Source organism: Erpetoichthys calabaricus, chromosome 11 (assembly GCF_900747795.2).
Source record: "Erpetoichthys calabaricus chromosome 11, fErpCal1.3, whole genome shotgun sequence".
Lineage (NCBI taxonomy): Eukaryota > Metazoa > Chordata > Cladistia > Polypteriformes > Polypteridae > Erpetoichthys > Erpetoichthys calabaricus.
Window position 1 is genome coordinate 143,261,778 of NC_041404.2, and position 27,755 is coordinate 143,289,532.

Genomic DNA, 27,755 nt, shown 5'->3' on the forward strand with positions numbered 1-27,755 from the left:
TAGTAATATGGATAAGCACCACAAACCTGATATAGTTGTATTGAATCAGAATGCGTAATTAGGTCTCGAGCTGTAGTCGAAATCACCCTTCAAGCCTCTAGAGCTTTAATCAAAGTCGCCTTTCTCTTTGAATTTTCGCAGCCGTTAATCCACCGCCTGACCCGATGTCGGCCTCGTAAGGTTTTTCGGGTAGCTGTGCAGAAGGCGACTGCGCATTCGGCTTCGGATGGACGTGAGTGAGGAGGCTGGCGAATTATATATAAGATATTTAAAATTATTTTTATGCAAGAGCTGCCAGGCACAAAGAGGAAGGCCTAAGCAAAGGTTTGTGGATGTGCTGAGAGAAGACATGCAGGTGATGGGTGAGACAGAACGAGATGACGAGGACAGAAAGATATGGAAGAAGATGATCTGCTGAGGTGATTGTTAATGAGAGTAGCTGAGGGAAGAAGAATTCTTCATATGATGGTGTCCCGTACACCAGGGGTCCCCAAGAGAGAACTGCTGGCAATGGAGACTCGCTCAGACTTTTCAGAACGCTTGGCGGTCGGGGCTTTGCAGCGGCGCAGAGAGAGGAGAGAGAGTATTACAACAAAGTTATTGTTGTGGTCCCGACAGTTTCTCCATATGACACGAGTCTATAGAAATCACGTTACTACGAAGTACATTCAGCAGATGCTTTCATTACAACGAAGTGACCTTGAAATGCTTGAACGAATCATCCAGCTGTTTTTGTTGTCTGTGGTTTTCAGTGATACCTTTTGCTTTTTGCTTGTCAACAGTTGAAAATCATCCATTAGAATTAAACTCATTATCACCCTCCTATAGAAACGTTAGACACGAAAAAAAGATAGCAGTGTTAATGTTTGTGATGTGCAGTCTGTAGGAATGACAAATGTAAAACATATGTCTTTGTTATATGCAAAAAAAGAAGAAACACCTCAGGTTGAAAACGTATGCGAACTGCTTAATAACTTAATAATAAAAGAAATGTTATGTAAGTTGTGTATAAAACTGCCCCCCGACTGGTCTATGGAAAAATTTGCAGCTAATAAAGTGGTCCTTGCTGTCAAAAAGGCCGGGGACCACTGCTGTACACAATGCATGACAACATATTTAAAATGCACAAATAAGACCATTACATTACTAATTCCCAAGTGAACAAGCATTGTGTGTACTGACTCACTTCACGAGACTCGTCTGCTGGTAATGACTGGTTCAAGAATCAAATGAAGGCGAATCGTACACACGACTCTCGGCTACTGATTCACTTTGAACAGACCAGAATCATGTGAATCCGTACAAACAAAAAAAAGAATAGGAGTGTACGCTAAAGTTGAAAACATATTTGTTTTAATGATTTAACATGTAAATGAGCCCCCTGGATGGCTGCGGCCTGACTTCACAAACGGTAAGTAGTACGTGTGCGGTTCAAAATAAAAGACCCCTGCGGATAACATGGCAGTATTACTGGTCACGTTCTGGTCTTTGGAAATGTAAACCGTCAACAAAAAAAAAGTAACGTTCACAAAATTCACAACTACAACTCTATACAGTGGTGATAATTTTATTCATATTTTAAACTCATTTTTGAACTTTTACTGCATTGAGTTTATGGTGTTTTTTTTTTTTTTTTTAACCAAAAAGGACACTTGTGGATAAACTGGGACTGCTTGTGAACTCATTGTGTGAAAATATGAATTTCTTCCACAGTTGCTTTTAATGACTAGTGAGTCACATGAAGAGGGAGAAGCCATTGGCACTTTGCACAGGTGAGCAGTGGTGCGGTGCTACAAGTACACCATTCACAAATTACGGCTTTAGGCCGAACGAGGACAGCATTATCTTAAATTTAAAATGAGCATCCCGAGTGTTCTTGGCTCAGAGAGTAGCTGGCTATGGTAAGGGCACAGCTGCTATGACTTCTGTCACCCACTAGATGGCACCATTTTCCAAGCTTTTCCAGCCCAAACAGAAATCATCTGCCCAGCACTGTGCTATTCTGCAAGAGCTTCTACTCAACCGATGTGCACTTCGTTTTAGTAATAAAAGATGAACATTCAGCACTGGGGTCAACCGCTGCTGACTTTGTGGGCAACAGGGATGTGTTAGTTGACCTTCACCTAAAATGACAAAATTGGATGCAGAGCAGGGCCTGCCACCCCTAAGAAAGTCAACCACTCAAGAAGGCATGAAGACTCGGGTTTTCCTCCTCTGCTTATCATTACAGGACTACCAGTCACAAAGAATGAACTGATCTAAAAATGTGCAGGTGCCTCAAACCAGGGAATGAATGAAAACAAACTGCAGAGCACAATGGCAACAGATAGACAAAAACAAACGAATAAACAACACTGATGGGCCACCCCAGCAGGCAGGACTTGCAATCACCTCACAGAGAAAAAAATGAAACTTCAGATTAAAATGACATTTGAGAAAGAGCAACTGTTGTGGTGTAAGCATCACCCATAACATGTGGAGTCACCCGTCGTTAAGCTCAGCTCCTGGGGCTTTCTTACTTTTCATTAATCTCATTCTTTAGGCATGTGCAATTCTGTTCTCACCGACACTAAAAAGAGCAAACTTGGGTTGTGACCAAAAAAACACTTTTAAGAAACCCTGCATTTAAAAGAACAAACACTTCACCCAAAAACTTTTTATTTTTTTTGGTCACTTCTCCCTCTCTATGTCTGTAGTGATATGGAGCACACACTTCTGCACCCACCACATGATGAGCCACCTCAGGATACCAAATTAGGACCCGAGTGCAGCTGTGCAACAGGTGACACTTTGGCACCACACCAGCTTGAGTGGAACACTGCGACCGGAGTGCCAATCCTAACCCGCCAAGTTCTCCCTGCAAGTTGGGCCCTTCAGCTGCAGTCCCGTAACAGTGAAATCACTTCTGGCGTTTATGGGATTCAAACCGGCGGCCTTCCGATTGCTGGCACAGTTCCCTACCCTCAGAGCTCCCCACTCTGCCTTTGCAGTGATGGCAGAGGAAAAAAAAATGTAATCTCATTTTTACACAAATTGATGTAACAGAAGCCAATGGTGATCAGTGCTGCACAACAGCAAACCACCAAAACTCACATTTGAGTCAGATACCCACCCAGTTGTACGCTCAAAACATGCAAAACGCATGAATAGTCACTGCTGGGTGAGGCATACATCAGACACAGCGTGATACTGTGCTTTTCAACGCTACACAGGGTGACATTGTTAATGGAAAGTACGCTGTAGACTGCCAAGTGTCACAGATGAAGTGTTATACACACACGGCACTAGAGACTCGTCCAATGTGCAGGTAATTTAGAAATCCCTGTTTTATAAACAAAACTGCACACGGACTTCTTTGCAGAATTAATTTATTGGCTGTAGGTGCGTCCATTTCTTAAAGATGGCACCTCTAACCAAAGCCTGGGTAGACGGCTGCACAATTCTGACTAACTCTGAATTTCTTATTTACACCTCTGTAGCTTTGATGAAATCTTTACTAAGGCATTTCTTTTCGTTGCGGGTGCACATTCACCAAAAGCAACAAGTAGAGGAATGGAAGGAGTTAAAAGCATAAATAACTTTGTGTGACGCCAATGCGAGCGAGCGAACAGTAAGAACATTAACAAAAAAATAAATGGCTCCGATTTGTACTGCTTATAGCAGGGGTGTCGAACACAGGCCTGGAGGGCCGCAGTGGCTGCAGGTTTTCATTCTAACCCTTTTCCTAATCATTGACCAGTTTTCACTGCTAATTAACTTTTTTCCTTTATTTTAATATCCCTGAGTTTAAGGATTCAGTCCCCTGAATTTATTTCTTTCTTCATTAAATGGAAGCCGAAATGAAATGTGAAATGAGCTAGCAGATTACCAATTTCACTCCAACTAATCTTTTAATGGGAAGCTGATTCTTGCTGTGAATTAAACCAGTTATTTAATTCTGCCACAGCAGACGTTTCCAAAACTGTTGATTTTTCTAAGAACATCGTCAAAATGTTTTGGTGACCGGAGCAATCAACCTTACTGAGACCATCACCTTTCTTTATTTTTAGATACTATGTGATGGGCACAGGTAAGATGATCGTGAGGTGACTTGTTTTGCGTCTCATTATTATTTAGCTGCTAATTAAGGAAAAAGAAACAACTAAGTGGCCCGAGTTGAGTTAATTAAAACTAAAGCAAAAGAAGTCAATTAGCAGTGAAAACTGGTCACTGATTAGGAAAAGGGTCAGAATGAAAACCTGCAACCACTGCGGCCCTCCAGGACTGGAGTTCGACACCCGCGGCTTATAGAAGTGACACTGCTGTGGTTCGGATCAGGCCCAGGGACAGACACCGTAAGGTCTTAACATGCATTGCCTATAACATAACAGCCCTTTTTGAAATCTTAAATATGAATATGCAAGACCAGAAATGGAACTGAGGGGTGTTGTATTGTGTCCAGCAGGGGGCACCCACTCCCTACGACTGTTCTTTTAGCCTTAAAGACCTTAAAGACACGTCTGCTGCCCTACAGGCGTCCTCAGGGGTTTGATTAGGAGAGCAAATGCAGGATTTCACAGCAAGTGACACCTCTCCTCTCTTGTACCCGATTCTTCTTCTTACTTTTGCCATCGTGGCTACCAGGGTGTGGGTGAACATCAGTTCTAATATGGCTGCAACTGTAAAAGATCTCACATAATGGACGTTGGCTGCAACTGTAAAATCTCACATAATGGAAGTACATATCATCCCCCTGCTTCAATTTTCCTTTTTGTAGTTAGACCTTAGTAGGTGCATAGCCAACACAGAAGGCTCAGCCCGGGTGGTGTTATGGTAGGGGGGGGGGGGGGGGGTCAGTGCCAGCCAGGGGTCTCCAATCCCCTGATGACTTCCAGGAGCAGACAAGAATACATAGAACACGACCAACGTTAACGCTCCTTTAATTTTTTTCATTTTTTAATGAAAACTAGGAATTGGAATTGACATATGCGTTACAGCTCTATATAGCTTGTTAACAGCAGATATTTTGGCAACACTTTAATACATCTGAAGACTGTAAACAGGGATAAAACAACAACTGGGACAAAAAAAAAAAAAATTAAAATAAAAAAAAAAGTGGGTCACCATCCCCTAATAATCTGGACTAAGCAAGTTATAAAATGTAAAGTTTTAAAAAGGCAGCGTAATTGTCAAAACCTAAATGAAATCTAACTAGGGTTTGGAAAGGTTAAGGTTAATGCACAGATTATAAGAAAGATTAATTACAACAGAAGAAATAAATGGCCTGTTCCAAAGTATCCAAATGCTCCATTTTGTTCTCTGGCCAGCAATCACAGAATCTTGCACTTCCTATGTTTCTTCTTGACAGGAGGTGGGCACAGCACGGCTCGGATTGCCTCATCAAATACTGTTTTAAGGCCTCTCTGTGTCAATGCAGAACATTCCAGGTATTTGACGGCACCTGTGAGCGGAAAACAAACAAAAACAAACACAAATAAACAAACAGGCAACAGACATCAGTGTGTGTCCTCAGAGGAACAGGCCTGTAATTCAGGGTCTAAAGCAGGGGTGTCGAACTCCGGGCCTGGAGGGCTGCAGGTTTTCATTCTGACCCTTTTCCTAATCAGTGAGTAGTTTTCACTGCTAATTAACTCCTTTTCCCATCATTTCAACAGCCCTGTTTTTAAGGATTCAGTCCTCTGAATTGATTTGTTTCTTCATTAAATGGCAGCCAAACAGAAGTGAAATGAGCTAACAGATGACCAGCTAAACTAGGATTTCAAACTCCAACCAGTCTCTTAATGAGAAGCCGATTCCTGCTGTTAGTTAAACTTGTTATTTAATTCCACAGCTTGTTGCTGCTGTCATTCTGCCACGGCAGACATTTCCAAAACTGTTGATCTTTGTTGTTTGTAAGACCACAGTCAAAATGTTTTGGTGACCTGAGAGATCAATCTTAAGAGACCTTCACATTTCTTTATTTTCAGATATTGTGCGATAGGCACAGGTGAGCAGGTCATGTGGCAGCTTGTTTTGTGTCTCATTATTGTTTGGCTACTAATTAAGGAAAAAGACAACTAAAGGAACCCGAGTTAATTAAAACTGAGGCAAAAGTAGTTAAATAGCAGCAAAAATGGGTCACTAATGAAGAAGATGGTTAGAATGAAAACCTGCAGCCTGGTCACTAATGAAGAAGATGGTTAGAATGAAAACCTGCAGCCTGGTCACTAATGAAGAAGATGGTTAGAATGAAAACCTGCAGCCTGGTCACTAATGAAGAAGATGGTTAGAATGAAAACCTGCAGCCACTGCGGCCCTCTAGGACCAGAGTTCGACACCCGTGGTCTAAACAGTTTACCGATTTGTCTCCCCCCCCCCCCCCCCATGTCTTACATATCACTTCAACATACTCCACATCTGAGACAATAAAGACCTGAGAAACCTGCCACATTCACATCATGCTAAATGTTTGACATTTTTGTTAAATCCATGTGGGTTTTTATACACGACTTCAGACTTAAGGCGAAGGGGGCTGTGTCACCAGTCCAGTCAGAGCGGCAATAGATGTTGGGATAGCAACCTTCTGGGACATGAAGATTTACAGTTTATAGGGTAAAGGCACACAATACCAGAAAACTATGAAAATGTAAACATGGGAGAAAGGAGGAGGGGAAAAAAAAATAAAATAAAACCCTGGACACTGGAACTGTGAGGCTCCATCTTCCATACACCAGCATTTCTTGTTGGCCTTTAAAATGCTACATCTCAACAAGTCACCCTGCACTCTATACCCAACAGGCAAAAATCCGAGGCTCAGAGATGGTGATCAGCAACACTTTGAGCTCTTCTCGTCTTATCCCAGGCTCTTGACACCCATTATGCCACTGACTTCAAGTCCAATTCCTAGAGGACTCCTTTAATACAACCTTAACTCAACAAAGGAGACTAGAATGAGCACAGAATAGTAGTGGAGGACTATCAAGTGGCAGAGTTGGAACAACCAGAAACGGAATGTAACCTAAACAGAGGAGTTGGTGGAGGACATCAGCATGCCAACAAATCCCAGAGATCACTTCCCATAACGCGTGAAGAGGTAGAGCAGGGTTATAAATACCTTTTGGGACCTTCTGAACAGTAGCCTGGATTTGGTGGAAATCACAGACCTACTGTGTATATAAAAAAGGCCAGAACAAGCTCATCTTTTTGAAGAAGAGCAGGTCCGTTAACAGGTGTGAGACAAGCTCCTGGGTATTTGGTTTTTCTAGTTCACAGTAACCAATGGGCAAAGCTGTGTAGTTTTCTGCCGGGGGACTAACACCAGATGCACACAAAGGTCAATGGAGACAGGGGTAAAAAACGGGATAAAATTAGAGGCCCATTCACTTTGTGTGTAGTAATAATGGGGCACCGTTATTCACTAGATTTTTCCTCCATCATGCACTATGAAGTCTGTATTAATGCCTCTCCTATAGTGCGCCTCTTCACTCTGGCCAGTCGAACATAATTAGATATTGTCTATGGTTCAGAGTCCTGCACTTGCATGATAATCTACACTTTATTAATCCCTAAGGGAAATTCACGTAACACACAGTAATACAGCACAAATTAATAAAGTACCCTCTCTGCCTGTATCACACTGTAGCGATTTACTTTATTTCAGGACTAACTCAGCAGTCTCTGCAGGTTCTGTGTGAGCTAAAACTCAACCACATAAATCAGCCATTTACATGCACTTCAATAACCCAGTTACTCACGTAAACCTGGTTTCTATAACGCCATGTAAACCCTTATTCTGGTTGGAGAAATGAGGTTGTCAGCCTCAGACACTTGATTAACGGAAGGAGATTGTTCCACAAATAATCCGATTATGTGGCCACCTAAAACCTCATCCGTGTTACTGTTAAGGATTTTGTAGTCTGAACATGCCCGATGCACTTGGTCAGCCTGCATATGTATTTTCTTCACCCTCATTTTCGGCAGCCACGGGTAGAATGTCCACAACAAATTTCCAGAGGCAAATGTTTGGGCAATCAGCCTTACTCCTTCTGGCTGAAACAATCTGCTGAATATTACAGAAAGAGCTAAATTTCTGTTGCTGAGCTGACATACTGATCTGAACTCAACAACACGATCTTGAGAGCAGTAGGGCAATACATTAAAAGTAACATGCCTTCCATAGATTACTCGTTACTTTAAAAGTAACTGGACCAACACAATACTTTCATAAAATAAAAACACCTGCATTATGTGTAAGGCAAGCAGCACACATCCGCATATGCAAGTTTTTAATCAGGGTTCAATCACACAGCAAAACACAAAAGAGTGTGCTACATGCAATCTAGTAATAAACCTATAAATAAACCAGCAATCTGACTGAACATTTATAAAACAAGAAAATTATCACTGGCGTCACGCTTATTTATGGATGTACAGCAGCTGATGAGGAAGTTTAACTTTTTTTTTGGTGTGAAGTTTAATGACATTGGAATATTCTGCTAAAGGAGAACTCCAGAAGATTACCTGTGCATGTAAAACAGATTATTAAGAAAGCAGGTTTCTACTTTAACCGGGTTATTCACCTGGTTGTGTGCGCATGCATGTAAACGCACCGAGTGAACCTTCCAAAAAGGTTTGTTACATATGGAGACGAGTGCAAATATTCAGCAACACCTTGTATAGTTGGGCAAGTGCCCCAAAGTGGATGTTACAACCAACTTCCTAGCTAAACCAGGCAATGACTGGGAGCTTGTACACATCTGTGCAAGGGGGGGTTCTGCTTTTCCAAATTCACACAGAGGAGTTCTCGGTATTCCACAATTCGGAAAGGCTTGCATAAGGATAGGAGAAGAGGAAAGTGTAGCAGAGTGGGAGCATGCAGACAAACATATTGCCCTCCAACTAGTTTACAGCAGAACAGTCAAGAGTGCATGCATGCTCATACCAATCTCCTTAGCCATGGCCAGTCCTTGAGGATAGGTGATTGGAGTGAGTTTCTTCTCTTTTAATTTTTCAATGGTGTCTTTATCATCTCTCAGATCAAGCTTTGTGCCAACAAGAATGATTGGGGTGTTGGGGCAATGGTGCCGGACTTCAGGATACCACTGAAAGACAAAGAAAAAGTCAAATGACTTAAGATACGCTCAACAGGAACATGCCTGCGACGAAAGACAGCTTTTATAAAGCTTTCACAAACATCCATCCATCCATTTTCCAACCCGCTGAATCCGAACACAGGGTCACGGGGGTCTGCTGGAGCCAATCCCAGCCAACACAGGGCACAAGGCAGGGAACCAATCCCGGGCAGGGTGCCAACCCACCGCAGGACACACACAAACACACCCACACACCAAGCACACACTAAGGCCAATTTAGAATCACCAATGCACCTAATCTGCATGTCTTTGGACTGTGGGAGGAAACTGGAGCGCCCGGAGGAAACCCACGCAGACACAGGGAGAACATGGTGGACCCGGGAAGCGAACCTGGGTCTCCTAACTGCGAGGCAGCAGCGCTACCACTGCGCCATCGTGCCGCCCTCTTTCACAAACAGCATTTGAGAAAACGTAAATGGGGGCAGTTGGCGGTGGTGTAGAAGTACAAGTGTTTTATTTTAAAATCAGTAGCAAACTTAAGTCTAAATTAAAAAAAAAAAAATTAAGTATTGCTTACCTTGGCCCGGACATTTTCAAAGGATGCAGGGCTCACCAGTGAAAAACAGATTAAAAATACATCCTGTAACAAGCAAGAAACACAAACATCATCATCTGGAGTGTCAAGAAATTTTGCAAAAGGCAAGACAAACCTGCCAACTCAATAAACTACTACTAAGGAGATACTAAAATCATGCAGGCCACAAGCCATGTTTCTCTCTCCCTGGGTTTTATCAATAAGTGAAAATGGTGCACAGAAAACACGAAGTGTAGGTTGTGATTTATACAAGAATAATTAAAAAAAAAAAAAAAAAAAACTACTTACCATCCATTTAGCAGCCACTTCAGTACCATCCACTTACAAAACAAGATGTTAAATCTGAAGCACCCGTGATCATTTCACAATGAAAAGGGGGAGAGTCGCACAAAACCTCTTAAGCCAGTGGTTCTTAGTATAAAACTATCTGCTTTAATATTAAAATTGCGAAAGAGGAGCCCAGCTGCTCATAGCAGCTGACCTGGGAGTGAAAATGCATAAATTTCATAAGCACCGCACATTTAATCTAAACTTAAATTCCTTGCCTCAACCCCAACATGGTTCACAATGTTAAACTGAGGGTTAGTGTGCACCTTCAAGCCACTAAAGTGAAGAACACACCCAATGTCACATGAAAGACTGAAAATAAGAATTTTTAGGCCCTTCGCGTCTAAGTGTTAAAATGTAAACACCCTGCATGTTCAGTGACTTTTTACCTACAAGTGCTCTAAAACAGTCTAGTTTCAAGTTATTTTACATATCCCTTTAAAAAAAAAAAAAAAAGAAAAGAAATAAAGTTTTTCTTTATGGGTTAGGGAGGGGATGTGGTCATTGATGTGAACAAGACATTGCATTGTTAAATCTAACTGCATTCATCCGTTTTAACAAAGGAATTCTTTAATTATTCAAAGAATAAACAAACCCTCAATGCATACAGTTGGTTCAAGTCCATAAAAATCACACACTGAATCGGATTCTTCTACTTCATTTGTCCTATCTGAGGTTTACAAGCCTCAAGCACAATGACAAACGCCACCAGCTCCATGTAAACACAGCTGAGGATGAATGTAATGAAGCTTAAGAACACGATCAGATGTGCCCTCTTTGAGTTCAAGTCTATTAAAAGGAATGGGGTGGAATGATTTATAAAAGGAATGAACCCACTAGCTGGCCACCACCACAGGATTTTCCCCACACATGTACAGATAACTCATGGGGACATTTGAATGTCGTCACATCTTCATAGAAATGAAGGGACACAGGTATCAGTCACACTACTCATGCATGTAATGCTGTACTATTCCAACCTTGATGGCATTGATCAGCTCACACCTGTATCCTTAAGTTTTTGACATATATTACTATGAACTGAAACGTCACAAAACAGCCAGTAACTGTTTGCCTTGTACATTACCAAAAAAAAAAAAAAGACTGGCTTAATTTTAACCAACATATACTGAGGGGTCAAGACTGCACTGTGACAAATGTAATCCAAAAATTGACCCATTGATTTTCCACTGCATTAGAAAACGGTGGAATCAAACTCCGTGAGGACAATCAAATCACATTGAGGCTGAAGATGTATTACGGCTACAGGAGTCTGGTTGGCTTAAAAAGGATATAAAGATACATTTCCCCCCCCCACCGAAGGGGAGACGCAATTTTTTTTTTTTTTTTTTTTTTTTAAGGAAGGGGCTGTGCTGGCTAAAAGTGTGCCTCAACCCTTACCAGCACAGCAGTACAAGTTTAAAGGATTCGTTTGGTATTTCTCAAGTCAAAGTTACTTTTTCACAAACATGAAGGTATATGCATTTGCCAGAGGAAATTGTGTTCTAAACATAAGCATTTTCTCAAACTTAAAAAAAAAAAAAAAAAAAAAAAAAAAAAAGCTATACTGTAGAAGCTAATGGGGCATCAATAAAATAAAAGCTTGAAAACGTACAAAATACATCAAAGATAGATGCAGAGTACCAAGCTACATCTTGCGATTGCATATACATATTCTAAAATATTTTGTTAAATTATGACTTATAAACTATCAGTATGAGTCAGCCAGTTTAAAGGATGACCTGTACGCACACCATTTCAGCATTTGTGGTCTTCCTGGGAAAACTGTTGGTGTGGTTTCCTCTTGAACGAAGAAATCACAGTGTACGTCTGTGGCACATTGTTGGTTTTGTTTTGATTAACTTTCAAATTGAGAAATACCAAGCTTATCTTTTAATGTCTGGTGTGGGGGACACAAAAAAGCTTGTAAGTGCATTATGGCTTAGAACTACTTGTTATGTATTGCCATTCAATACATTTTGCTCACGAGACTAATGAAAAAAGAACAGCTTCAAAGACATGACAATAAAATTGCAGTTTGTATGCATGGTAGATGAAATAAAAGTGGCACAAAAGAGATTACAAGAAGACTGTAGGACTGGTATGCCAGGAAGGAAGAACACAAAGATCTACGGCAGACACCTCTCTGCAGGTGTACCAACAGACCACCTGTGTATCAAAGTAATCTGCCTCAGCTTGCCTACAAGGCAGATTATGAAGGAAAAGCAGACTAACGTTGCAGTCCTAATCCAAACTAGAGCGGATGGGGCTTTTATAAATACAGTGGGAGAAACAAATATTTGATCACCTGCTGACATCGGGGACAAGACTGAATGGGCTACAAGACCATGAGCAAGAAGCTCGGTGAAAAGGTGACAACTGTTGGTACAATTATTCACAAATGGAAGAAATATAAAATGATCAATCGTTCTCGGTCTGGCGCTCCATGAAAGATCTTGCCTCATGGGGTGAGGATGATCATGAGAAAGGTGAGGGATCAGCCCAAAACTACACAGGAGGAGTTTGTTAATTAATGATCTGAAAGCACTTGGGACCACACTCACCAAGAACACCATTGGTAACACACTACGCTGTAATGAATTTAAATCTTGCAGTGCCCGCCAAGTCACCCTGCTCAAGAAGGCACATGTACAGGCCCGGATGTTTAAGACATCCTTGTGCAGGTCCACAATCTTGTCCCCGACGTCCTTTGACAGCTCTTTGGTGTTGCCCATGGTGGTGGAGAGGTTGAAATGGAAGAAATTGATTCTGTGGACAGGTGTGCTTTATACACACAAGGAGTTGAGATCAGGAGTATTTGGAATCGACTGACTGCCAATCTGTGGGAGTCAGAAGTCTTGGCTGGGTTGTAGGGGATCAAATTATTTCAATGACATGGGAATCAATTTAACTTATGCAATGTTTTTTTTCTGGATTTTTGGTCAATTTTCTGTCTCTCCTTTATGCAATGTTTTTTTTCCTGGATTTTTGGTCAATTTTCTGTCTCTCCGTTAAAATGAAACTATAAAAATTAAGAGACTGTTCATTTCTTTGTAAGTGAACAAACTTAAATTCAGTAGATGATCAAAAACTTATTTCCCCCACTGTATGGGAGGAAGTGGATGTGTAGGTGTAGCTGTAAGAATTTTGGGAACTATGAAATCAATTCATTTGATTGAAAAGATGTACGGTTTTCTACAGCTGCTATGGAGAAAACCTGGGTTACAGTTTGAAAAGCAAGTCTGAGCTAAAAGCAGGTAGTCTGGAGTTGGGCCTGCACAGTACAAGTCTATAACAACTTAAGAATCGGCACTGAACGCCTCACATTTGTCGACCACTGGCTACTTTCTAACACACAAAACGTCCTATGAGAGAGTGACAGTACATGGCAGGGCATTACTCCATGGAGCACCTTGCCACCACATCTATAGATGTGGAAGGAAGGCCCAAGAATTCAAAAACAAAGCGGTTTTGTTTGGTTTTGAGTTGAATTAAGACTCAAGTGCAGCTAGCATTCCAGTTTATATTTAAGTGACATTTAAATAGGAAATTTCTTTACGATAGTGCCATCATCTTATTTGGCTTCTAAAATGTGTGTTTTAAGAGCCATTAATGGAAAATTGTTTTGTCTGGTAGCTGCATGTTCTCACAGCCAGCATTTAACACCCCTAGCACTAAACCAACTTTCACTTCACTTGTGTGTAAAATCTCTCCGGATGTCACTGGCAGTATTTTAAGAAAATGAAGCAAACACATTTTACACCATCCTCCTTCTAAACAAACATCATAGGAAGGAGCCGAGTTCCACAAGAGAAAACTAAGAACTAAAGGCAGCATGCAGCACTCTCCACAGAAAAGGCAACACAGTGCTTTCTATTAAGCATCTTCACACTGATTAGGAAATAAACGGCAAGGAGTGATTTGGTTAATAGCATTAGCTTCCCCTGGTACCCACATGCAGCCCAAAAGCAAAGAAAACCACAAACTTCATTCTCATCCCCTTTGAATGCTATGAATCATTTACCCAGGCACTAATCTTTGAAAGCCACAGAGAAGTTCTACTGCTATTGCTACTACTTAGAGGTGGCAAACACAGCAGGAAAATCAATCTGCAAGGTTGTACAGGATGACAGTAGCTTTATGTGCAGAAGAGTAGCGGCAATTTTTGTTTTGTGTTAAAATACAATAACTGAAGCCTCATTGCAGAAAAGATAATACTCACTGTCATCACTGTTAAAGAGGAATCCTGCAAAATTCCAAAATGGACATGTAAACCTCTACATGTCCATTTGAAGCGTAGACTTTTTAATTTTAACTTATGAAATCTCACCAGATTTCAGTGAGGGGGAAGGGAACTAAACCTGAAAAGTGTCCCCCAATTGCAAATTCGCAGTCACTCTTGGACTAAATCTAACAATGCTGTCATGTTTCTCATCTAAACTAGAAAAGCTGTTCGTTTCATATACAATTAAGGAAGGAAACAACCTGTTAAGATGCAAACACATCCAAGTCAGCCTTGAAATGACTACAGAGCCATGTGGTTGGCTGGCTGATAACTTTAAACACCAAATCCAAACCTGACACAGGCTTACTTACCGTCTGTGGATAAGACAGAGGACGCAGTCTGTCATAATCCTCCTGTCCTGCTGTATCCCACAGCCCCAGGTTAACTGGTTTTCCATCGACCATGACATTTGCAGAATAGTTGTCGAAACTAAGAAAGAAAAAAAGTTCCTGGATTTACATTTGTGTGCGTTTTTAATCACAGGCTTTAAGGTTTAAGTCAAGGACGAACCTCTCTAAAAAATGAACACAATAATGTTCATAACTTTCATATACAGATATTCATGTTTTGTAACAAGACATCATAGGGAAATTAATCTGATAATGTATTTCTAGCTTGCTTTGGTGGATGCCATTACCCAGCTCCACTGTAATATGTACAGTCTTTTAAACTGGTGCCCCAGTCCACTGACCCAGATCCAATGTCTACTTCAAACCTACAATCTGATTTCTAAGGGTCTGGTAAGGCCAGGTCATCTGAACTTGTCAGTGCAAAGCTGTTCTACTTACACAGTGGGGATGTATTCTCCTGGAAAGGCATTGGTGGTGTAGCTGATGAGCAGGCATGTTTTACCTACAGCCCTGTAAGGAAAGAAGAGGAGAGACTATGGTGAATAAGGATTTATTATTAAAGCAGCCCTTGTATATGATATACTGCTTCATTGAGACATCAAGCACAGAGCCCTTCACGCAGTGTTCTTATTTGGACAGGACTATATCATTATAGCCATCAGATATCAGAAGGCAGCTTTTGTCTCTGTAGACAAAAGCTTGAAGTGTGGCCGCAGCGATCTGTGCATTTTATCCCACATTATTTTACTTAAAATGGGTAATTGAGGCCATGAATAGACAGCTTAAGTCATGCAAACCAGATGATAGAAACAAAGCATACTGCCATTTAAGCAACCGTACAGGGAGAAGGCACAAATGAGATGGGAAGAGACAAGTGGAGACAACTCAGGCAGGCAATTGAGAGTAGCTGCAGCCCACAGATGGACGCTCAGGTTTATGGTCAACAGTTACTGTGTGCTAATTCAGTTTACCCTCTGCTACCAAAAGTTTGTATCCCAATTGCCTGATCTTATTTTGGAACCAAAGACTGAGAGAAAAGTATAAAAGCCCTGGCATTGCACTAAAAAACTGAAGATCACCTATGGATGGAGGACATCACCCCTGCCCAGGAACCATGCCTCCTGGACTCTTTCAAAGTAACTTGAGCCAACAGAAGGAACCCCATGACTATACGTTTTGCCAGGAGATTTCCTTTGTAAATGTCAACCAATATTAAAAGAAGCTACATGTATCCTTTATTACTGTTTTTCATTGATCTTAGAATTACCACTGTACCACTAGATAAGATACTTTATTAATCCCAAGGGGAAATTCACATATTCACTAGGAAAGTAAATATAACTATTATACACACAATCCATCACTTTAGTAAAGGCTGCAATCTCTAATGTTAAACATATCCATAGCCCCCTGCTCGATTCAATCTCCCACCTCTTCACCCCAATCCTCACTCATTTATGGGTATACTCATGAGTGACACCCTGCTCTGTCATTTCCTGCCTGTTATGATATTGACTGTCACACAACATTGATGAGACAATACATCACTCAAAGCCAAAACAGTGAATATAGAAATTTTAATACTGTCGGTTGAACAAGTGTTTAAGATCACATTCCATATTTATCCTTGCATTTTTCTCTGTGTGCAGAAAAAAAGGTGCTACAAAAGCTTTTGAAATATTCAATGTTAAAATATAAACTGTCTTGTATAAATACTAAGACAAACAGATTTTAAAGCTTTTCCTGAAATTGGAATTTTCTTGCATGATGGGTACAGCCATTTGACTACAGAAATGAGAAGGCCTACCTGGATGATGCTCCTGTGTTCAAAATACCTCTAAATGTTTAAAGCAAGCCAGCAAGATTCACCCAGTAAAATTTCTTTTATATTTGTGTGATGAAGACATGACTCAGAAATTAATCAAAAAATCACAAGTCGACAGGTAGTGTGGCATAATGGTTAAGGCTTTTGGACTTGAGCACATGGGTTCATACCCTGCAAAAGACAATGAGTGACCATGAGCAAGTCGCTTCACCTACCTGTGCTTCAAATGGAAAAAAAAAAAAAAAAATGTAATCAATCGTGTAACAAAATCATATCATGTTTCAAGTCACCTTGGATAAAATAGCCAAGTGAACAATAAACAATGAAACTGTCCAGAGCAAAACAAAATTTAGTGAATAAAAGCTTTACATGCAGCCATCCAGAAAACAGTCATTAGAAAGTTAAATTATCTGTGTGTTATATGGACACATGCTGAATTTTTGAGGTTATAAATTGCTGAAACAGAGTGTAATGAGGGCCAACCTGAGACACACATACAACCACAAATGAAAGTAAAGCCATGTTTAATTGTACTGGAGTATACACTTTTCATTACACACCATAGACAAAAGGTTCTGTTTATCTCAAAGCTGCTGGTGGGGCATGTGTGATAAATGGCCCATCCTCACACAAACTTTCAGCATGCATTTGTATATTTTCAAGAACTGTGTGACTCACACAGGGCTGGACGAGGCAAACCCAGATGCTGGCATTTATACAGTAAGGGCTGAAACAAAAGAAGTTAATGACCATCTGGAAACCAATCAAATGAGTTCTTACATGCCACAAAGTACAGTAAATCAACACCTGCATCTACTATACAAGGGGGCTCTGACCCCTGCTCGCTTCGCTCGCCTACCCCCGGTGTTGGTAACCCGAAATACATTGATGAATGTATGAGATATATTGGAGTGTAATGGTGTAGATGACGAACAAAGAAAGTATATTCATTAATCCTAATGAATGTTCACTAATAGTGGACTCATTACAGAATGCGTCATCAGCTAATTGGCGGAATTGTTTAGTGGCCGTCTGTCGTTCTTTTCTTTGCCGTTTATCTATTGACTCTGCTGTTTGAGAGGCGCGTTGTAGACGCCTACGTTCATTAATTGTATTCAGGCGGGTTCGCTTCTATATGTCCGTTACTGCATACTTCACTGCATTAATTAAAGACACAAAGGAGAGGACCCCATCGGCAAAGATATTCATCTCGGGTCCACTCCCTCTCGTCAGACGATCAAACGAGTATTACAGTCGTCTGCTTGGTTTAAACAACTGGCTGCAGGGCTTCTGCAAGAATCAAGACATCGGGTTCATTAACAACTGGGACCTCTTTTGGGAAAGACCGTGTTTCTTCAAGCGAGATGGCCTGCATCCGAACAGCTTCGGCGCCCGGGTCCTCTCCGAAAACATATCGAAGGTAATTCGTTTATCTTGACTATCTATCTCTGCTTTTAACCCCTTCCGAAATGCCAATCCTGTGTTTGGTCATGATAATTGTTTAAAAAAATCTTCCATAAAAGTGCGCAACATAAATACTGTAATAACCAATCTTAATGCACATAGAAAATCTAGGCAATACGGCATAAACGCCAATAATTTAATTAAAGTTACTACTTTAGATGAACAATGTATTAAAACTGTAAAAACAGATCATAGATTAAACAAAAAATACACACAGAGCGGCGCTAATAAAAATAACTTAATTCCGGTTCCCTATATCAATAACGCACATAGTATTCATCTCTGCTCCTCCGAAACATTGAATATGGCACTATTAAATATTAGAGCTTTAACTAACAAGACGTTTTTTATCAACGACATTATTAGTGAAAAAAAAATAGATTTTATTGCACTAAGTGAAACGTGGCTTAGCTCAGATGGCGCAGCTGTTTTAATCGAATCTGCGCCTCCGGATTACAGTTTTACTCGTGCTGATCGCCAAGGAAAGAGAGGTGGAGGGCTAGCAAACATTTACTCTAGCAGGTTAAAATGTAAAAATATCAGTTTTGGTAAGTTCAAGTCTTTTGAGTATCTCGCCATTGTTATTCAGGGAGATTCTCACGTTCTAGTATTATCCGTGTATAGACCTCCTAAATTCAACGCGTCTTTCTTTGAGGAATTCTCTGACTTGATGTCAATCTTAATTACGAACTATGACGCACTCTTAATAGTCGGCGACTTTAATTTTCATGTAGATAATCAATGTGACCAAAAAGTAAAAGAATTTATGAACCTCCTGGACTCTTGATTTGAGACAGCTCGTTAATCAGCCTACACATAAAGCAGGTCATACGTTAGACTTAGTAATTACTAAAGGACTAAAAGTTGATATAAAGCAGGTCATTGATACGGGTCTTTCAGACCATTTTCTTCTACTTTTTAATATAGAAATAATGATAGAAAACACTCATGAGAAGCATATTGTTAAAAAACGCTTCTTTGACTCATCAGCAACTTTAAAACTTACAAACATTCTAACCAATCAGTCCGTTTATAGTGCCAACTATAATAGCGAGGAGAATGTAAATAGTAAGGTGGAAAGATTTAATACTAAAGTGAGGGCTGCTGTTGACATAGTTGCACCTGAAAAGACAGTTAAAAAATCTTCTAGCATTGTTATACCTTGGAAGACCCAAAGAGTGTCTGATTTAAAGAGAACATGCCGTAGAGCTGAGCGTAAATGGAGGAAGACTAAACTAACTATTGACTATGAGATATTAAAAGTTAAAATAACAGAATACAATAACACAGTCCGTCTTGAGAGGCGCTGCTATTTCTCTAAGATTATAAATAACAATGCTAGTAATCCCAGAGTCTTATTTTCGACAATTGATCATCTGTTAAACCCAGGTAACTCAAAGGAATGCCTCCTAAGTACTTCCAGTAAAACCTGTGAGGCTATCGCTGTATTTTTCAATCAAAAAATTAATGATATTAGAAATAACATAGTATATCTCCCCAACACTAAGGATCCCCCGAAACCCCAGTACTCCATAATAAATAAATTAGAGTCTCACTAGGATAGATTTACCTGATTTACATAAAATAATTTCTCAAATGAAACCATCCACCTGTGCCTTTGACCCAATACCAACAAATTTTTTCAAAGAAGTATCGGGTGTGCTTATTGATAATGTTCTTGACATAGTAAATTCGTCATTAGATACGGGGGTCTTCCCAGACTGTCTTAAGACTGCGGTAATTAAACCCCTACTTAAGAAAAATAATCTCGACCCCTCTGCTCTTGAAAATTATAGACCCATCTCTAACCTGCCTTTCTTAAGTAAAATTCTAGAGAAGGCAGTCATTATGCAGTTAAATGGGCACCTCAATAAACATGCTATTCTTGATAAATTTCAGTCAGGTTTTAGAACAAATCACAGCACAGAAACTGCACTCGTTAAAGTAGTAAATGACTTGCGGGTAAATGCAGACAGAGGCCATTTATCTGTTCTCATCCTCTTAGATTTGAGTGCCGCATTTGACACTATTGATCATAATATTCTTAAGAATCGCCTTAGTCAATGGGTGGGCCTCTCTGGCAGTGTCTTAAACTGGTTTGAATCCTACCTGGCAGGGAGAAAATTCTTTGTTAGTTGTGGTAATTATAACTCAAAGACACATGATATTCTATATGGTGTTCCACAAGGCTCTATCCTGGGTCCGCTGCTCTTCTCAATCTACATGCTTCCATTAGGTCAGATTATCTCGGGACATAACGTGAGCTACCACAGCTATGCTGATGACACACAGCTGTATTTATCAATAGCACCTGATGACCCCAAATCTCTTGATTCGCTAACACAATGTCTAACCTGTATCTCAGAATGGATGAATAGTAACTTTCTCAAATTAAATAAAGAAAAAACCGAAATCTTAGTGATTGGCAATAATGGATACAATGAGGCTATTAGAAATAAACTGGATGCATTAGGATTAAAAGTCAAATCGGAGGTAAAAAGCTTAGGGGTAACCGTTGATTGTAATCTGAATTTTAAATCGCATATTAATAAAATCACTAGGACAGCATTTTTTCACCTAAGGAACATAGCAAAAGTTAGACCTCTTATATCATCGAAAGATGCAGAGAAATTAGTTCATGCGTTTGTCTTTAGTCGGCTAGATTACTGTAATGCACTCCTCTCAGGACTACCCAAAAAAGACATCAATCGTTTGCAGTTAGTGCAGAATGCAGCTGCTAGAATCCTTACCAGGAAAAGAAAATCCGAACACATTTCTCCAGTTTTGATGTCACTACACTGGTTACCTGTGTCATTCAGAATTGACTTTAAAATTCTGCTTATGGTTTATAAAGCTTTAAATAATCTCGCCCCGTCTTATATATCGGAATGTCTGACACCTTATATTCCAAATCGCAACCTCAGATCCTCAACTGAGTGTCTCCTTAGAATTCCAAGAGCAAAACTTAAAAGAAGTGGTGAGGCGGCCTTCTGCTGTTATGCACCTAAAATCTGGAATAGCCTGCCAGTAGGAATTCGCCAGGCTAATACAGTGGAGCACTTTAAAAAACTACTGAAAACACATTACTTTAACATGGCCTTCTCATAACTTCACTGTAATTTAATCCTGACACTCTGTATATCCAATTCATTATAATAACTATTCATTATTCATTCAAAATTTGTACTAACCCCTACTCTCTCTTCTGTTTCCTTTTCCGGTGTCCTATTGGTGGTGGCTTGTGCCACCACCATCTACCCAAAGCACCATGATGTTCCAACAATGATGGATGGATTAAAAGCCAGAAGTCTGTATAACCATCAGCATAAAGTGACTCCGTGAGAACCCTAACTACAAAGAGGACTATTTCATTTATGTTAGGTAGAATGCCCAAAGGGGACTGGGCGGTCTCGTGGCCTGGAACCCCTACAGATTTTATTTTTTTCTCCAGCCTTCTGGAGTTTTTTTTTGTTTTTTCTGTCCACCCTGGCCATCGGACCTTACTCCTTTTTATGTTAACTAAGGTTGTCTTATTTTAATTTCTTATTTGTCTTTTATTCTTCTTTTCTTCATTATGTAAAGCACTTTGAGCTACTTTTTGTATGAAAATGTGCTATATAAATAAATGTTGTTGTTGTTGTTGTTAGTTGAGATGTTTCGTTTTGGAGCCGTGACTCCTTTGGTTGCATTGTTTGAGAAGCGCGTTGTAGGCACCTGCGTTCATTTGTTTTATCCAGGTGGGCTCGTTTTTGTAGCCCCGTTAGTCGAGCTCTTTCTTTTTGGAGCCGTGCCTTCTTTGCTTGCGGCATTTCAGACGCGCGCTGTAGGCGCCTGCGTTCATTGACTTTATCCAGGCGGGCTCGTTTTTGTATCTCCGTCAGTTGTGGTCTTTCGTTTTGAACCCGTGCCTGCTTTGCTTCCGCAGTTTCAAACGCGCGTTGTAGGCGTCTATGTACACTATTTGTCCATGCGGGCTCGTTTTTGTAGCTCCGTTAGTCGAGCTGTTTGGTTTTGGACCCGAGACAGTTTTGCTTCCGCGGTTTCAGACGCGCGTTGTAGGCGCCTACGTCTATTGTTTTTATCCATGCGGGCTCACTTTGGAGCCGTGACCGTGACTCCATTAGTTATCCGTTGTCTACTGTTAGTAATATGGATAATTGCACTTACTGTTAATACGGAGCGTTTTCTGTGGTTGTACTGTTAATAGTGCATCACTGTACTATGATGTGATTCACATATGCTATATGGTTTGGACGTGTGAGGATACTGTACGTTTAATAGGGAGTAGTGTGGACGTTTAGTTCAGAAGCGCGTTGTAGGCACCTGCGCCTTTCGTACTCTCTCGCACCTTCCGTACTCTCTTTGTGGACCCCGTAGTGTCTTACGTTTGACTCTGGGGTGCAGTGCAGAATCCTCTTTTCTGTGTGGCGTTAATTGAGCTATTTCGTTTTTGAGCCATGACTCCTTTGTTAGTTGAGCTCTTTCGTTTTTGGGCCGTGCCTCCTTCGTTCGCGGTGGATCAGACTTCACTTGCGGTTTATGAGACGCGCGCTGTAGGCACCTGCGCACTATGTCTCCTGCGTCCAGGCCTTCCGGTTTACCATTCTCGGTTAGTAATATGGATAATAGAAACACTAAGGTCTGTGACCCATCACTCTGAACAATTCAATTAGTTTGGCTTTGACGATGCAATCAAAAAAGGAAGGGAGAGTGACATGAACGAGGAGGAGTGAAGTTGTATTAGGAGCGCTGAACAGTGTCACCTTCAAAGACGGCAAGTATAAAATCGGAGAGGAGGCGAGAAAGGTGCTTTGAAAATTATGACAGTCTTGAGAAGCAAGTTTTACAGAACATGCTCAAGAGATGGAGCACCCGTTAAGAGACATTCACACACGCGAATACAGAAGAAAGGTGCTTAAGGTGCACACAGAACAGACAGGTAATAAAAATTTGAAAATATTTGCTGTCATCTACAGGTACCATGGCTAGTTTTTATAGAAAACTGCTACAGAACAAGATCATGAAAAATTTAAATACAATTTATTTCATTTAATTATGTCTGGTCTCTACCACATGTATACCAAGCCTATGGAGGGAGAGTACTAAGTTATGAACTTTAGCCCCTATCGCTGCTCTCTTCCGGCAAAATGAGTCAGTAATTCAAACAGAGCACACGACTAAGCATTCAGAGCTCTGTAATAAAAAAACTTTGCTTCTTTGTACTCAGTCCTTCGGCTAAGAAATTAATTATGGCATAGAAAACTGGATGATTCAACATTTTGCCTATTCAAGTTTCTCAGGTGCCGATATCTAAGTGTGCAGCTAAAGTGGGACACCAGCAAGTTAACTGACTCGAGCTAGCCGGCCTGTGCTTCAGCAGATTATCTGTTGTTAAGTCAAATGACTCAATGCTTCCAAAGCACTCATGCAGCAGTAGGTGTTTCCAAGGGATTACGCCACAAATCTTGCAGTAATCTGCCCATGGTACGTAGACAAGAGGCATTAAATGTTCTGTTCCTAAACAGAAGTCGAATATCAACCTCCAGAAGCACTCCCACACCTTACAGAAACGTCATTAAAAAGCAAGAGAGCTTGACAAAGTCAAAATGTTGTGATGCCATACAACCCTACAATACAAACAGAAAGTCTAGAAAAACTGACAAGTAGCCTAAAATGTACTGTACTTGCCCATACCACCAGAAAACTGCCCATTTAGCTTAGCTTGAAAACATGAAATAGAGATTTGACATGGTTTGGGTTGGCTTCACATCAACTGGCAGCTTGAACCCAGAAACATTGACAGTCATCACCGAAGGTAAGCCAGTGGGCAGTGAGGAATGAAGACTGGAAGAGGAAACAGCAGGAGGACCAGAACAGAACGAAGGTAAGAGAAAATGGAGTGTGTGGAATCAGGATCATGGCGCAGCAGATGCCATAGTGGGAATCCAGGCGGTCAGGAATGGAATGGCCCCAAGAGGAGCTGACGTACAGTGCTTAAGGAGTAGGGTCACTGCCTGCCTGAGCAATGCAGGGGAGCAGGGAGCAACTAGGTGCGCCGAGAGTTCACATAGACACCATGGGATGGTGGCAGAAGAAGGGGAGCGGGGCTCATGAGCTGCACAGACAATAAGGGAAGCAGTTGGGCACAAGCCGGTAAAAGGTTAACATGCACTTTTTGATGTCCCCTCATGCTGAGAACCTTTGAGAAGGGTAAGCAGAGGAAATGTTAGTCCCTAATAAGGTGCCACCTTCTATACTATTTATTTATTGAAGAGCTTTGAGCACTGTACTTTTGGCTTTGTAACCTGAGACTTATTTATTTGGGAGAACAAAGGTAGAGATGGTGCAAAGTGTTCAAGTACATGTCCTCATTTGTCCCACTCAACCCGGCTACATTTTATCAATGGTTCCAGGTTCAAGCAGAGAGTGTACTGCCAGCACGAATGGTCACAAGATGTTATGTTAAACATTGACACTATAAATCTTTACAAAAGAGACATTAAAAAACAGTATGATCTGATCATGAAACGAGGGAAACACACTACTACAAATATTACATTTTACAGTGAATCTGGCAGCAAAACAGTCAACGATACACAAACTAAACTTACTACTTGTCCCAAAATCTCAAGTTTTCATTTCACTACTTAATATTGGTTACAGCGCTCCACATTCCGACACTGAAATTTTCAGGAATAGTGGTTGCTTCATGACTACTGCTAAATTTGGTTTAATTTTGCTTCTAACAAATACAAGAAGGCTTGAAGGTTGGCTGTATGTTGCAATTAAACAAGCAAACAATGATGGAGCGACAAAATTCAGTATTATACCCTATGAAGTGCAATCAAGAAAGAAATTCTATAACATACAAAGGAATGTGAAATAGTCATTCTGATAGCTCATAAGGAATCTAGGAAAGGCCTCTGCTCCAAAATATACAAACCTATCAAAGGATTCAGCACCTTCAACAAAGCAGATTAAGCAAGTACAGACCTGACCAACACACAGCTGAAAAACTCCCCACCCACACAGCCTTCCAGTGAAACCAACTTGCACAGTGGAGTGGAATGAATAGAGGGAGCCCCAAAGCAAAAGGGGCTACTGCTAAGAATGGGGATCACATGACTAGGCTCTTCCAGGCCATTATACTTCAGTCAACTAAAATAATATTCTTAAACTTGTAGTCCGTACGCTATCCCAACAGCAGTCAATACAAGTCTAGAATTAATCCTAGATAGACAAACAAATGGGTATTTGTCCCAGAGAGGAAATGAAACTCTACAAAAGCTCAAAAGGGAGACAAAAAATATATTTACATATTGTATCTCTCTATATATCTAATAAAACAAAAGACCTCCCCTCAAAAACAGAACGTCTGGGTTGAATACTGGAGAGCTGTTGCTGTCAATATCAGGCTTGTAGGATGCAGTACGATGGTCATGAAGTCCCATTAAACGTAACAGTTTAATCATATTAGTATGTGACACTGGAAATTGACTAAATGTTAATTGTGACATATGTTAGAGTTGGTACATTTTTACAGACTCCAGTAACAACAATTGCTTTTGTCTCCAACTCCACAGGTTTGTTTGAAAGCATTAAAATTTAAAATACAGGAGGTCCAACTGTGTGTCCACAAAACTGGGCACCAAATCCATTGCTGTGTCCTTCCATGTTTCTTTAGAATTCCAAATCTTACAATCACATCATTTCAATTCTTTACATAATTGTTCTGGTGGTGTCATTTCTTTAAATTGGATTAAGCTGGGCCAGGCAGCACACTGGATCACACTACAGCCTTTCAGCCACAGAGGTCTGAATTCAGTTCCCAGCCAGAACACTGAAGTGCATACATGTGCCCCGTTCCCAATCCAAATACTGGTCCTAATCAATGACTCTGTTAAATGGTCCGACTCAAACCACCTACACCTGAACACCAGCAAAACCAAGGAGCTGGTGGTGGATTTTAGGAGGCCCAGACCCCTCATAGACCCAGTGATCATCAAAGGTGACTGTGTGCAGATGGTGCAGACCTATAAATATCTGGGAGTGCAGCTGGATGATAAATTAGACTGGACTGCCAATACTGATGCGCTGTGCAAGAAAGGACAAAGCCGGTTATACTTCCTTAGAAGGCTGGCTTCCTTCAACATCTGCAATAAGATGCTGCAGATGTTCTATCAAACAGTTGTGGCGAGCGCCCTCTTCTACGCAGTGGTGTGCTGGGGAGGCAGCATTAAGAGGAAAGACGCCTCACGCCTGGACAAACTGGTGAGGAAGGCAGGCTCTATTGTTGGCATGGAGCTGGACAGTTTAACATCTGTGGCAGAGCGAAGGGCACTCAGAAGGCTCCTATCAATTATGGAGAATCCACTGCATCCACTTAATAGTATCATCTCCAGACAGAAGAGCAGCTTCAGCGACAGACTGCTGTCACTGTCCTGCTCCACAGACAGATTGAGGAGATCGTTCCTCCCCCAAACTATGCGACTCTTTAATTCCACCAGGGGGGGTAAACGTTAATATTTAACATTATACATAGTTATTGTCTGTTTTTTTCACCTGTATTATTATCATTCTTTAATTTAATATTATTTATTGTATCAGTATGCTGCTGCTGAAGAATGTGAATTTCCCATTGGGATTAATAAAGTATCTATCTATCTATCTATCTAATAAAGTGATGCTATTATCAACTGACTGAACTCTAACCTTGTGTGATAAAGGACTGGCGTCTTGTTCAGTGAAGGTTGCAAAAAGGCTCCCAATGGATGGAAGTTTGGAAGTACATTAATAGTTCTTGTTTCGGAAAAGTTTATGCATTTGTGTTGATTCACTTGAAATTGTCAACACACAAAAAATTTAAAAAGGAATACTGATATCGTGAGTGCAGATAAACTTAAGAAAAAAATAGAATCCACTTTTGCATAGCTCAAGGTGCATTTCTGACATTATGAAGCACAAAAAGATGCATGTTTGTTAAACAAGAAGTTCATTTAATAACAGCTAACTGTCTCCAAGTGACAAGGGTAGATGGAATAAAAACCAGCTACCAATACCCAGTGATGCCTTGTATTCTTGAACCTTCCAAATGTTCCATCAATGACAATATAACACATACTGTACAAACTGAACAGAAACATCATGGCTATATACCAATGGCAACTGGTGATTCACTCATACACAGTGACACAACCTGTCACCAGCAAATTCAGAGCATCATGTTGCATTCTTCAGGCACTCCTGGACAGGTCTAGCTTGCATTATGAAGATTGGTCTTCAAATATACATAATCCTAGGATAGGCTTATCAAAACTTTCACATTGCTCTCTTACAAGCAAAAACATATGAGAGTACACACAGTTATTTTGCAGAATCAGATCTCCTTTACTAGAACCTACTATCTCTGATGAAAACACATACATAAAAATTAAATGCTCCCAGCTTAACAACCACATGAAAGAAAGAACTGAACAAGGAAGTGTTTTCCATTTCTTTATCTTGACTGGTTTATGCTGTACATTCCCCCAAGCAATGGTGCAATCATACCAGGAAGTAACGATTCGCAAAGAAACATTACAGGTTTAAAGTTATCAGGATACGCAAAGTAGTTGAAAGTACAGCTAAAGATAAAATAAAGCTGTAAAACATCTGAAATGCCAGTACTAACACACAACGGCATCTGGAAACATCTTTCCTCAGTCCTACACCAGCAACTAGTGGCAATCAAACAAAAGATATATATTCATTGACAAGAGAAAATGATTTACCTGCTATACTATGGGGTTCAAAAACTCGAAAGAGTTCAATTATTGCTACCAAGAGAAAAGGCTTCCGT

The 27,755-nt window shown here is 40.6% G+C and overlaps 1 protein-coding gene across 2 annotated transcripts in view; it reads right to left on the bottom strand.

Annotated features, from left to right (window-relative positions):
- Positions 1 to 4,913: 4,913 nt before the first annotated feature.
- The window catches only part of LOC114661078 (ras-related C3 botulinum toxin substrate 1), a 34,344-nt gene continuing 11,502 nt past the window's right edge, over positions 4,914 to 27,755 (bottom strand). The window contains exons 2-7 of one of the 2 annotated variants that reach the window (XM_028814196.2): positions 15,067 to 15,138; positions 14,590 to 14,707; positions 14,216 to 14,239; positions 9,649 to 9,711; positions 8,921 to 9,080; positions 4,914 to 5,440 (exon numbers count right to left, since the gene is read on the bottom strand). In XM_028814196.2, coding sequence (XP_028670029.2) covers positions 5,310 to 5,440; positions 8,921 to 9,080; positions 9,649 to 9,711; positions 14,216 to 14,239; positions 14,590 to 14,707; positions 15,067 to 15,138 — 568 coding nt within the window. In that variant the 3' untranslated portion in view covers positions 4,914 to 5,309. The remainder of the gene's footprint in view (positions 5,441 to 8,920; positions 9,081 to 9,648; positions 9,712 to 14,215; positions 14,240 to 14,589; positions 14,708 to 15,066; positions 15,139 to 27,755) is intronic. The other variant, XM_028814197.2, reaches the window with a different exon arrangement.